The sequence below is a fragment of the Zingiber officinale genome, chromosome 8A (assembly GCF_018446385.1).
Source record: "Zingiber officinale cultivar Zhangliang chromosome 8A, Zo_v1.1, whole genome shotgun sequence".
In the NCBI taxonomy this organism is placed as follows: domain Eukaryota; kingdom Viridiplantae; phylum Streptophyta; class Magnoliopsida; order Zingiberales; family Zingiberaceae; genus Zingiber; species Zingiber officinale.
In genome coordinates this window covers 110143209-110157175 of record NC_056000.1, presented here as the reverse complement: position 1 = coordinate 110157175, position 13967 = coordinate 110143209, and the positions used below count along the sequence as shown (strand labels likewise).

General features: G+C 36.5%; 1 protein-coding gene across 6 annotated transcripts; it reads left to right on the top strand.

Moving 5' to 3' along the window:
* The first annotated feature begins 2371 nt into the window (after positions 1–2371).
* LOC122009945 lies at positions 2372–9779 on the top strand. Of its 6 annotated transcripts, none has more exons than XM_042566265.1 (4): positions 2372–2609; positions 3267–3332; positions 5448–5531; positions 6149–9779. In XM_042566265.1, the coding sequence occupies exon 4, from the start codon at positions 6378–6380 to the stop codon at positions 9384–9386; it is 3009 nt and encodes a 1002-aa protein (XP_042422199.1). In that variant the 5' UTR covers positions 2372–2609; positions 3267–3332; positions 5448–5531; positions 6149–6377; the 3' UTR covers positions 9387–9779. The 6 variants fall into 6 exon arrangements, with proteins under 6 accessions (XP_042422199.1, XP_042422198.1, XP_042422197.1 ...); XM_042566264.1 differs by having other exon boundaries at positions 3255–3332; XM_042566263.1 differs by lacking the exon at positions 5448–5531.
* Positions 9780–13967: the final 4188 nt, after the last annotated feature.

Below are 13967 nucleotides of genomic sequence, written 5' to 3'. Positions count from 1 at the left end.
CTAGAAACCAAGCAACAACTAATCACGAGCAAGAAACATCCGGAGATGCAATCGCTCCGTTAGAGATGGTCGGTACCGTAGAGATCTGGCGAGGCCTTCTTTCTGACGATGCGTGATGATGAGATCGCGGTGGAAGAAGCCTCTCCATCGATGTCGAGGTGTAATGGCCGACGATCGGCTCGATGGGAATGAACGCAAGCCTCTCCTCCCCTCTCGGCAACAACAACTTAGGGCTATGGTTGGTGTCATCTGCTCCGATCGCACGAGAAGAAGCGGAGAAGAAGAGGGTCGGGAGCAGAGGAAATCAGGAGATCGGGAAGGAAGGGGAGGAGGAAGGATCGGCGTCGAGTTTTGGGGGAAACGGCGCTTGGAAAGGGAATTAAAGGAAAAGTAAATAATTTATAATTATAAACATTTCCTCACCTAAACGGGTATCCCAAACAGGCCTTCATCTAGCCCCACCAATTCATCCCCTCGAAACAAGTCATACGGACTCTGTTTAAATCCCAAAAAATTTCTAAAAATTCCTGAAAAATCCAATAAGATTTTTCGTCCAATAATATTTATTATTAAATTTTACGATATCTTACATCTGGATTTCTCCTGCACACTCGGTTAGAGTGTTAGATCAACAACAAAACTAACTTAACCTATTTTGTCATTCATCAAAACTTGGGTTAGGCCGTTAGTTCTAACCGCACCAACAAATGAGTTACTGACAACTCACTTAATTAATATCTAACTCCAAGAGTAGTACTACTCCACCTTATTGTCATGTCGAACTAAGTCCACCTGCAGGGTTTAATGACAATCCTTATGAGCTCATCTTGGGGACATCATCAACCTAGATTGCTATGACACAGTTTCCTTCTATAATCAACAACACACACTATAAATAATATTATTTCCCAACTTATCGGGTCTCTTGATTTATCGAACTAAATCTCACCCACTGATAAATTAAAGAAATAAATACTAAATATATGTGTTTGTTATTATATCAGGATTAAGAGCACACACTTCCATAATAACAAAAGTCTTGTTTTTTTTATTTAGTCAGTATAAAAATAAACTACCTTAAATGACCTTGCTCAATACACTTAGAGTGTACTAGTTAATTTTATAGTCAAGATAAATTAATACCAAATTATACTACGACTTATTCTAATGGTTTGTTCCTATCCATATATTCGTGAGCTACTATTTATAATTTATAAAGAACTGATAACATGATCTTCTGTGTATGACACCATACACCATGTTATTTACAATATAAATTAATTGAACAACTACACTTAACATATAAATGTAGACATTTGTTAATGTGATTCTTTATTTCAAAATAAATATTTACAAAAAGCTAGGCTTTTAATATACACTCTAAGACAATTGACATCCAGTCAATGTAAGCACTATCTTCTCAGCGTCCATCTACTCACACTCGAACAGGATCACTAATGTTTTTCATTTTTGGGGTTACATTTTTCACTTTTGTGAAGTTTGCGGTTTTTAGCTTTAAGTTTTTTTTTTAACGTTTTTCTTTCGTTATTTTCAAAACACATAATATTTTAAATAAAATATCATATATTTTTATTTAATTTTAATTTTTCTATCATTCTTTTTAATTTTTATTTTTAGGGATATGTTTGGTTAAAATTTTTTTTTGTTAACCTTGTAATTACGAAAAATCTTATTTGTGTCATATATGGATATTCGGGTATCACCGATTAAATAAATTAAATAAAATTTTCATTGATAAATTTAGATGGATAATAAAGATTATCAAATATTATCTTCTACTAGACGCATCATAAGAATTTCATAAAGATTAATACCTTGTCTCACAGGGTACAATACAATGGTAAAAGATATTTTCATACTGCGAGTTCAAATCTCATAAATTTTTTCTACGGAGTTTGAACCATGATGCTTTTTTTTAATGTTAGTATCTATTTGCACTTTTTAAATATATCTAATGGCTGATCTCTTGGATGAGACTAGTTGGTCCGAATGCTCAGAATACCCTGATTACTTTAAAAAAATATATATATTGAAAGACTGATCCCTCGTAGTAAACACAGAGCTGGCTTTGGAAGGAAGGATCACGAAAATTCGGAGGGAATTTTAGGCGGCGAAGGTTTTCCTTTGAAGTGCCAAGACCTCATGTACCCGACTGCTACCGCTCTCATCGTTTGTTGGAGTGCGGTCCCTCTTTCTCTTTTTTTCGAAACGCTCATTTTGCGGTTGGGTCGATAGTCGATGTGCGACGCACTCGTTTCCTAAAGCGACTCAAAAAAACAAACCCGCTACCCGCACACTCATTGTTAATGGGAAACTGCTGCTGGGGTCTACTTTGTCGTCGTTTGGGTCTACTCTCGTCTTCGACGTTTTTAAGTTTGGGAAGTCCTGCGAAAAGCTCCGCCCCTTTCGCCTTCTCCCTTCATCGTCGACGACGCTGAGCGAGATCAGTCGTCCGCCACTGAGTTAGGGTTCCGGCGGCCGTCGCATTGGCTGGCTCCTAACTCTCTCCTCTTCAAACTACTTTTTTCTCCCCTTATCGGGGGTCTCGGTTTCCCCGCCCTCCTACTCACTGGGCCTGGGGCATCCCGGTAACATCCTCTCTTCCTGTGCTCCGCTGGCGATTAAGAGGCGTAGTATGTTGTTTTGGGCTTTTGTGTTCGTTTTAGTCTGTGGTATTTGTGGTTTTGGTTTCTTCGTGGCTGCTATACTCTTTTTAGGGTTCTGATGTAACTAGAACAGTGTTTATTCGTAGTTTGGTGTGGTTTTGGTTTCGTCTTTTTTCTTTACCTAGGTATATTCGTTCCGTTTTGCAGGCTCGGTCGTCCATATCCTGAATTAGTTAGGGGTTAAGTGTTTCTGTCTCTTTAGTGTGAATAACATGGACTTTGGCGCATTCTTATACGAATACCTTGTTTTGCTAGAAAACTATTGACTTGCGGTTTGCGCCGGTTTATTTGCGGCCAGTCAAAGGTGTTTGTTAATCCTGAACGACCTTGAATGATAATCCTATACACTAAGCCATTTTTTTTAAAAAATATTTATTATTATAGAATGACCCAAGGACCTTGCTTATAATTTTCTACATTCCTAAATTACACTTGAACGTATAGGTTTACATCAGAGCTTTATATATGCTTTCTGTTTCCGCAAACCTTTCTGTGGGCTTATTTTGGTTACCTTTTCATAAGGAATGATATCATCTCTTCATTAGAGTCTAATTGAATCATCCTCAGTTCTTTGTGCAGATTTTCTTAAGAAAGTTCAGCAGGATTGTCTTCACCTGCATCCTTGGATTCAATACTTGCTATAAGGTGAAAATGGTAGCCTACCATGTGTTTGATGCTGACATTTTTGTTGCATAAGTCATTAGTTTACTGGTTTGAACTCTTAGTATTTTCAGTAGCTATGAATATTTTCTTTGTAATTTTTGAGTGATTTGCTTTCTTAGTTCCATACATCATGTAACTTTCTATATCTTAGCCAATATTAGTGTTTCAATAATCCTTGAGAGTAGATGGACCCTTTTTGCCCCCTCATCTACTAAAGTTTATCAAAACAACTAAATAGGCATTTGGAAGGTTTGGTTATCATTTAGTCTGTGCATTGTGTAAGGTTGCATCATGACATAATGATTTGGCAGCAGGATTAACATGTTTGATTCACATAATTCTTTTTTAAATTACTTGTCATTCAAGAATATAAAATTTGGTTTAATAAAATCCATTACTGAGAATTCTAAATATATTTTTTAATATTTCCAATATCAGCTCTCCCTGATTACTTTCTATTAATGCTCCTCTAATAAACATGATATTGTGACACTTGATTATCTACTTGATTTTTTTTTCTTTTTTCTTTTTTGTTTGCAGAGACAATAATTATACAAAGTTAAGCTACCACAACTAGGTTAATGAGGCAAATGTTGACAAATTCTACTTGCTTATAAGCATAATATGCTAGTAATATATATATATATTACTGACTGGTTACATAGCTCCACTAGACTTAAGCTTGTTCTTGTGGCCCCTGATCCTTGAGTTGGACTGTTTAAATTTTTTTCTCTGTTTAATGGTTACTGGTTTTTACTAGCCAATTCACGCACAACTTTGCCAACCTTCTGTCCTCCTCACCTTGAAATTTTTTTAGAAGAAAATAGGGGTTATCTGAGTAAATCTGATCATAGATCCTGTTTCTATTTTCCTAGAATTTAATCCATTTATCTTACACATCTAATGTGAGGTTCTAGAATTTTTTGTGTTCCATGATATAGTTGGGCTAGGTTTTGCTACTTCTGTTTTTGTTTGACTTTTTCTTTTCTAGCTGCTTCAATTAGGTATTATAGAGACAAAATAGATTTTTTCCTTAGATTCGATAGCTTCTCTCTCATATGATTGGTGGTACTTTTCTGTTTGTTTATATTTCTTTATAGTTTATTCCAACTGAAGCTTTTGTTGATTTGTTTCCTCCTTGTATTTGGAAGAAAACATTGATTGCCCAAACCATTAGAATGGTCATTGAGTGGTTAAATATTATTTTAGCATTTGCTACTTACCTATATGACATTTAGCTGATGTCTTTGACCGTGTGATGTTCATATCTTTCTTTGTGCTTGATTCTTGATGTGTATAAAATTTATGAAAATGGTGAAGGCTGTTGCTGTTCTGGCTTTTGGATAGTGGTGAGGGTGTTAGAGCACCATTTACTTCACTCAGGAAGCAGACAGTGAAAATTTTCCTGAAATAGTTGATGCTAAATTTCTTGCAAATCTAGGAGAAATAGAAGACATGGAAAAAGGATCCCAAAGTTGGGAGTTTGCTTTGCAAGCCGTGGAAAGGAGCATAGGTCAGCAAGGTCGATCCCTATGCTGAATTCATTTAGGTTATGCAGTGTGTAAGGTTGCGTTATGACATCTGCCTTACATATGATTTGGCAGTAGGGCTGATAAGTTTGATGCACATGAAAGTCTTGTTAAATCACTAGGCATTCAAGAAAATAAAGTTTGGTTTAATAAAATCCATTACTGAGAACTCCAAAAATTCTTTTTAAATTTCAAATATCATCACTTTCTGATTACTTTTAATTAATGCTTCTATAGTAAACTAAGTTATTGCAGGGGAGCCTTGGCACAACGGTAAAGTTGCAGCCGCTGATTACTTTTATTTAATGCTTCTTTAGTAAATTGAGTTTTTGAAGGGGAGTTTTGGCGTAATGGTAAAGTTGTTGCTGTGTGGTCATAGATTTGAGTCGTGAAAACATTCTCTTGCAATACAAGGTCAAGCTTCATATAATAAATCCAATGTGGTCCGATCCTTTCTTGGATTGCGCATTGGTGGTAGATTTGTGCATCAGACTGTCATTTTTAATAAACTGAGTTATTGTGACACTTGATTATATGCTTAATTTTTTTATTTCTTTTTTGGTTGCAGAAACAAGCATGATACTAAGTTAAGACAAAAGCTATGTTAATCAGTCAAATGCCCACAAATTCTACTTGCTTGACTATATAGATGGTGTGTATTCTTTTTATAAGAATGCTACTTCAAATTGACTAACAATATCAAGTATGGACATGTTTAAATGGGTGGCATGCAAACTTTGGACCAGTCAACATAATATGCTAGTAATATTTATATACCTGACTACAAGATCATGGAATTGATGGAGTCAAAATTGCGAGATACTAGCAACGAAAAAGATTCATCAAATTAACAAAAGGGTCGATTGATCTGAAATCGTATTAAATATTAATATAATGTTTAAATGAGGTTTACACTAAAAAAATGTTTAAATGACGATCACATTGATGAAAAAAGGTTCATAAAGTTGTTGAAGGGTTAATGGATGTGGGATCGTCAAATGTATTCATAAAATGATAAATCAAAGTGCATCAACATTCTAAGTACTTCTGTTTTTCTGTGTCATATAAATGTAAGAACATTCTTGGATGTTTTGGTTAGAAGTTTTTGACTAAAAATTCTTATTTGATTGTAAAGTAACAATGCCACAGCTAAGTAACTTCAAAGTTTGTTTTCAATTATCCAATTGGTTATCTGTTATCCTTTTAAGAAGCCTAATGCCACAGTGCTACTTAAATTTGAAAGATTTTTAAATTTATGTTGATATGCAGGTATTTTTATTCACAGAGAAGTAGCAGTGAAAATTGTTCTATGGATCGTATGATCATTTAAAGAATCAGTTAGTGATGAAAGGATTCAGAATAGTATGTTTTTTCATTTTCAATGATATCACTATGTAAAATGAGCTCAATAGGAAGCAGGATTCTTTGGTTGCCAACGCTTCAAGTGAAAAGAATTATCTTCTGCTTCTGCAAGTATATTTGATTGTAGTAATATCTAATGGAGTGTAACAAGGAAGAGGCTCTTAGAGCCAGGGCTATTGCTGAAAAGAAGATGCAAATTAAAGATTTTGCTGGGGCACTGAAGATTGTTCAAAAGGCTCAGAATCTCTTCCCAGAGCTTGAGCATCTCTCTCAGATGCTTACCGTTTGTGAAGTTCATTGCTCTGCTGATGTTAAACTTGGTGGAGAGCTGGATTGGTATGGAGTTCTGCAAGTACAGCCAACAGTAGATGACTCATCTATCAAGAAACAGTTCAGAAAACTTGCGCTTCTACTTCATCCTGACAAGAACAAATTTGCAGGTGCTGAGGCTGCCTTCAAATTAATTGGAGAAGCAAATGTTGTTCTATCTGATAAGGCAAAACGACATCTTTATGACATGAAAAGGAAGGCATCCCCAAGAGTTGACCCATCCAGACAACCTGCTCCACAGATGAGGAAGAACACTTATGCCAGTGATAGTTTTCATGCTGTGAACCTTAATGGCGTTAATAATCAGCAGAAACAACCTTCAGCATTTGCTAATAATCAGACTTTTTGGACGATTTGCCCTGTTTGTAGCATAAGATACCAGTACTACAAGAACATAATGAACAAGACCATCCGCTGTCAAAACTGTCTGAAAACTTTCATTGCATATGATATAAGTGCAAAAGTTGCACCCACTGGAGGACATCCTAACCAATCATGGAACACCTTTAATCCCCCTGTGCATCAACAGGCAAATAATATTAACCAGCCAAGTCAATCTGGAAATGCCTCTTTTACTGAGGGGCCTAAAGGAAGTGTTAATGGTGCACCATATAGCCACTTTGATTATGGAGGTGGACAACCTAATGTGGAAAGAAATAAGGTTGATCATAATGGTGGTGCAAAGAGGGGTGCCAAACCTCCAACTGCTAACATTAATCAGAAGAGAAGCAGAAAGCTTGCCATAGAGTCTAGTGATTCAGACACTTCTGGTGATAGTGAAGATGAAGCTACTCAGGTAAATGGCCCTCAAACACAGTATGTTTCTTCGTCATCTGCACCAACTCGAAGGTCAACCAGGCACAAGCAGAATATCAACTATAGTGAAGTTGGAAGTAATGCCGATGCCGATGCCGATGCCGATGCCGATGACTATTCTGATTCTCCATCGTCAGGAAGTTCTGATGACGTTGTTCTTGGAAGCAACGTTAGTGGTTCCACTGAGGGAAATTTCAAGAATAACCGCAAAGATGAATCCTTTAAGGAACAGGCAAATGGAAGCAAACAGGCCAATATAGACATTAGAGGGAAGTCAGTGTGTGAAAGAGTGGCTTCTAATTCTTCTAGCACTATGGCTGCACCTGAGCAGGATGCATTCTCGTATCCTGATCCAGAATTTTTTGACTTTGATAAGCTTAGGCACATAAGTCAGTTTGCAGTTGATCAGATATGGGCTCTTTATGATAATGTTGATGGGATGCCTCGATTTTATGCACGAATTCGTCAAGTTTGTAGCACACGTTTTAAGATACAGTTCACTTGGCTTGAGTGTAATCCCTTGAATGATGTTGTGGATGCTTGGTGTGATGAGGAATTGCCAATTGCTTGCGGGAATTACATACTTGATTCTCCAGAGTCCACTGAAGACCAGTTGATGTTTTCTCATGTCATGGCTTGGGAAAAAGGGAAAAAGAGGAACTCATATAATATATATCCAAGAAAGGGTGAGGTCTGGGCTCTCTTCAAGAATTGGAATATTCAATGGAACTTGGATGCTGACAATCATAGGCTCTATGAATATGAAGTTGTAGAAGTTCTCTCAGATTTTGCCGAAGTAACTGGAATTCAAGTGACACCTTTAGTAAAAATAAATGGTTTTGTAAGCCTGTTCATGAGATCAGAAGAAAAGGTTATGTCTTCACATGTGATCCCACCAGATGAAATACTGAGATTTTCTCATAATGTTCCTTCTTACAGGTTGACTGGGATCGAAAGAGAAGGTATTCCTCAAGGGTGTCTGGAACTTGATCCTGCATCTCTTCCTATCAACTTTTCTGAGTCATTTCCTTCTATAAATCTCTGCAATGTTACAAGCAGAACTGAGATTTTTAACGAGCCTAGTGGTTCAGGCATCAAAGCTAGTGTGGAGAAGCCTGGAACCAGTGGACTCCAGGGACCTAAGAATAGCACAAGTCAAAACTTGTCCCAGAACAATGTAAAGGGGAAGGCAGATTGGTGGCATGCTAAAAATGATGGAAAACCACCTAAAATAGACACAATTGAGAAAGATGAGTTGGATAGTGGGCACATCTCTTCTGAAAATGAAAATTTGGCTCCTATTTCATCTTCAAACCCCTTAACTTTTGAATATCCCGATGCTGAATTCCATAATTTTGATGATGCAAGGACACTTGGAAATGTTCGACGTGGTCAGATTTGGGCATTATTTAGCGAGATTGATGGGCACCCCAACTACTATGGATTGGTAAAGAAAGTTGATTTAAATCATAAAGTGCATGTTGCATGGCTCGAACCTTGTCCTGTGTCAACACAGCAGAAAAGATGGTTGAGTGAGGGAATGCCAATCTCCTGTGGAACCTTTAAAGTGGATCATTATCATATTGTGAAATTTGACAACATAGGTACTTTTTCTCATCTTGTGCAGGCCAAACCAAATGCTAAAAAGGGCAGACATGATATTCTTCCTAGCCATGGTGAGATTTGGGCTATATATAAGAATTGGGATGCTGGATGGAGCCAATCAGATTGGGAGAACTGTGAATATGATGTGGTAGTGATTTGTCAATGTACTGATGCGGCCATTAAAGTCAAAACTTTAACCAAGGTAGATGGTTACAGAGCTGTATTCAAACAAGATGTGGAAACAACGGCCGGGTCCATGGACATACCTGCATGTGATTATGTCAGATTCTCTCATAGGATACCTTCATTCAGACTGACAAATGAGAGAGGTGGAAAACTTCAAGGTTGTTGGGAGCTGGATACTGCATCTGTGCCTGAAATTCTTTTGATATAAAAAAGTGCACAATACTAGAGATGTTGGCAAACTCTTCCTCGTTGAGAATGGCAGCACGAGGATCCCCATCCACTTGAACACGCATCAAGTCTAATTTCACTATGGCTTTCATGTGTCAAAGCAAAGCCACATGTTTGTCAGTAGTTTCGCCCTTCTGATGAAACCAGTTGCCAGTGTTGCGGATACTGGTCTTTTGGTCCACTTACAAGTTGAATTTGCCTTCCATTCTCCTTCCTTTTTGTCTGTACTTGGTGATCCTCAAAACTCTGACTGTAGTTTGACTGCATATATTTAATGTTGGCTGTAGGCTCCAGTAAATGGATTTAGTTCCAAGTTACTCTTAACATATCCTATCGCGCTTGGTTAATCGGAAGTACGAGACAGATTCCTCTATCCTGAGCAAGGTCATGTTTTCATAACCTATCTGTCGTTTTTTCTTCTCATCTATGGTGCTCAATTTTATGAATTCAGAGTTATAATCATCAATCTTAGTCTTGGTTCCTGATCTACAATTGAGGTATCGTATGACTCTGATCTACTTTTTTAAGGAAAAAAAAAATAGATCAGTCTGTAAGATTTAAATTCATGGTCCCGCTATTTGGTTGCTTGCAACTCAAAAGAATAAGTAATTAATTCTTTTCAAGGAAAAAAAACTCCTTTAGTCAAATTACTACATAGATGACATCTAGTGCGTTCTTTGTTTGAATCAATCATATTCCCCTTCTCTCCTTGTCCTCACTCCACTGCTCACACTGCGACTTTTGCTCCCTAACGTTCCTAGCCTCCTTCAGACTGATGATTGTTGTTACCCCTCCGAATTTCATTGTGTTGTTAGTGTCCTTCCCCCTCCTTTCAAGCCCTTTGCCTCCCTCTTCCTCTTCTCTCCTTCAATTTCATCCTCTGTTCTTCTACGTCGACCTTTGTCACTTTAGTATCACTCCCATGCCCCATTCCTTCAATCTTGTGGGATCCTCACACGATCCCTTCTCTTGCTCCTCCCTTTGTCCTCTTCCTCTACCATAGCTTTGTACTCCCCTTCTACCATTCTAAGCTCCTTTGTGTTGTGACTTTCATACATTTAGACTTTGATTAGTTTGATATGAATAATATAACTTTGCTAAAGGCCGACTAGATTGATGCCATCAATGTAACTTAGCTGGTTATGTTAGATAAAATACTCATATGTAACTTTTTTTTTCTTCCGAGATTTGTCAATTGGTATCACTCCCACGCCCTCTCCCTTCAATCTTGGGGGTTCCTCACGGTCACTTGACCCCTTCGCCTGTCCCTTCTCTCTTTGCCGTCTCTCGTCCTCATAATTTTACCCTCCACTTCTACTTCTCTAAGCTCTTCTTTTACTTCTCTAAGATCCTTTGCATCGCGACCTTCATACGTTTAGAGTTTGATTAGATTGATATGAAAAGTGTAACTTTGCCAGAGCCAGACTAGATTTGATGCGATCAGCGAAAATTAGCGCTCATGTTAGAGAAAATACTCATTCAACTCTTATCGGATACCATGCTTAAAATAAAATGGCCAATAACAATCAAATCTTATTTCATTAAATGATGCATCCGGGCATAGTAGAGACATTTCTAGCATAATAGTCATGGGCTGATTTCGAGTAATTGACAACATGCTTTCATCCCACCATGCGTTTTCTATCTGTGTATCTACATTTGTCTTCGTCCATATCCATAGGACAAATTTTAGGTTTTGTTAAGGTAGCTAATCTACTTGTTTTTAATTTCACTAAATGAAATTCCTTGTATGGATATTCTTACATCATTGAGCTTTATTCCATATTATATTATTATTCATATTTAAATAAAATTTATTCTATTTGACATTTTACCAAACGGTGAACATATATTTCTTATTTTGCATACCTAACTTTCCTAATATCAAAATCATGCAGCGATACCTCTCCTTTTACTACTCCCAAAAGTTTCTTTTTATTCTCTAAATTTTTATCATATCCATTTAAAAATTCATTATTATATATATATATATATATATTTTAAGAGGTTTACAAGAGTATTTATTTTTATTTTAAATGAATCAGAGTTCTTAAGGTTTATAGTCTGAAATTGATTAATAAATCTATACTATTTAAACATTTAAAAGTTTTATATTTTTTGATCAAGAAGTCTTAGGAATCCATTATTATTGATGTTGGTTAGTAACTATCATTTTCTTAGTCTTAGTCTTATAATGAGCTTGTGACATTTTATCCTTTGTAACTTTTAAAATCCATCGTGTTTAATTTATGTTATCGAATTTAGATCTAAGGGCATTAATATATTAAAAAACTTCCAAAAATATTTTGCTTTTGATTTGAAATGATTTAAAATTGTTTTAGGTAAGTCAGTTTTAGGAGTGAGAAAAATATTAAAATTTTTAATATACTATGCCTATCATATTGGTATATATAGAATATATTGATATTAACGATATACTAAAAATTATGATATGATATACTATTATATTGAAAATTTTGACATCAGAATAATATTTGATATTTTTAGTATTTTGATATATATTGAAATAATGAAATACAGAATAATTTTGGTGGGCAATTGAATAAATATATTTTTTTTCCTTTTGTAATTTTAGTATATTGAAAATAATAAATAATTTTGATATGAATGATATGAAATTTATATCATATAAAAAATATGGGATACAAAGTTTAGCTATACTAAAATTTTAGTAGGATATCAGTATATACTTTTCAAATATTGAATTTTTTGATAAAATTTTTGTATGGTACAGTTAAGTATACCACCCGTAGTAATTAAAACTAATATATGTTATAGTAGCTAGGTTATAATTAATGCTGAAATTAAGAATACATTGTGAATAAAATATAGGCATCATTGGATAATTAATGCTCATTTGGCATTGAGAAGCCTTTTTGATTTTTATCCAAAATAAGGTCGTATGCATCCGATATGAGACTAGATCTCTTGGTTTAAAAAAAAAAAATTAGGAGATGAATCATTCGTAATTGTAGTTAGATCGTTGTCATGATTCAACTGTAATTAGTTGTGATCCTTCCCTGAATTCATCGTCCCCACCGGAAGTGGGCAAATGTCCAGGTTGCCGGACGCTAAGCGGGGGCGGCCTCCGGATAGTCTCCGACCACCCGCTTCGACCCAAATTATAATTTGGTGGGGGGTAGTGAACCCAGGGAGGGATCACAACTAATTGTGGCTGGATCACGGTCATAATCCAACTGTAATTGTAAGTGATCTATCTCCTGATCCACTTTTTTATGGACCAAGAAATCTACTCCCATCCGATATGACTTATAAAAAAAATAGCTATCCCATTACAGTTAATATAATCTAACAATTAATATGTAAACCAATGTTCTAAATGACTGCCGCTTACGAACCGCCAAGGTGGAACGCGAGCATCAACTGCATCGCTTTTGTCTAAAGCGGTGCTTTAGTTGGTAATTCACCTCCTTTCGCCATCGTTGCCCTTGGAATCGTTGTTGTCGCTGTTTTGCCACTACGACATGTCGGGATATGTCGCCTGAGCCCGACGATAAGTTCAAACACGTCGCACGAGCCCGGACACGTTGCAAAAAAAAAAAATTCAACTACCTAGGTAGCGGGGGGCGGGCATGATCGCCCCACCACCACCTACTGCCAATTATAACATCGATGCAAACATACAATCTAAACCGATAACACAAATACAAGTGTTTTAATTAAAACGCTATTAGGAACTAAATTCTGATTGTATCCAAATAGGGTGGTAAATAAGTCTTGCCCTGCTAAATTTTGAGGTATTCAAACTTTTTTGATAAAGTAATCGAGTCAAACTAAGCCTAAAATAAACTAAGTTTCTAGTTTAACTTGATTTATTTTTTATGAGCTTGAGTTTGATTAATTTAAATATTATCGAGCTTTCAGTTTAAGTTTATTTATTTAACAATGTTGATAAGAGTTTTATTAATAAATATGGTTCGTAAACTAATACGGTGATAAAGGTGGACCCTCCAAGAACGTGTCAAAGTGGGGGAAAACGATTGAGGTAGCAATCAAAGTTAAGAAGAAGTCAAAGATATCAACAATATTAATGATGTGTCCAAGCTGGCCATAAGGCCGGTCTGACGTGAGTGCCCACCCAGGCCTCTAGTCTGGGTAGACCTCCTATCTCGACTCAGGTATCGAGTAATATGATCGACTGTCTCTACCGAGTGGGGAGGATGGTCGATTAAACATCCTTTCCAACAAGCAGACGAGGTTTCGCCTGACCTACTACCTATCCGACTAGATCTAAAGGTCGATCGGACATATGACTTCACGATAAGATGAAGGGTCGAATGAAGAATGAACAACTGATCACACTCTGTAAGGCCGAGCTGGAAATTCACCAGTCGAGTGGTTGCCAGTTGACTCAACGTGGGCCCCATATTGTCATAACCCTTTTGGAAGTTTGTGCCGTCGATGACAGAGAATGTCCAATAGGCAAATCGTACTTTAGAAGCTTTTAACTTGTCACATCACAGAGATTTGCGTAGTCTTTAAGGGACACTTTTCGACTTATTTTTTCTTAGGAAGGCTT

Coding starts and splice junctions, on each gene's coding strand:
- LOC122009945 (XM_042566263.1), top strand. CDS start 6,378: ATGGAGTGTAACAAGGAAGAGGCTCTTAGAGCCAGGGCTATTGCTGAA.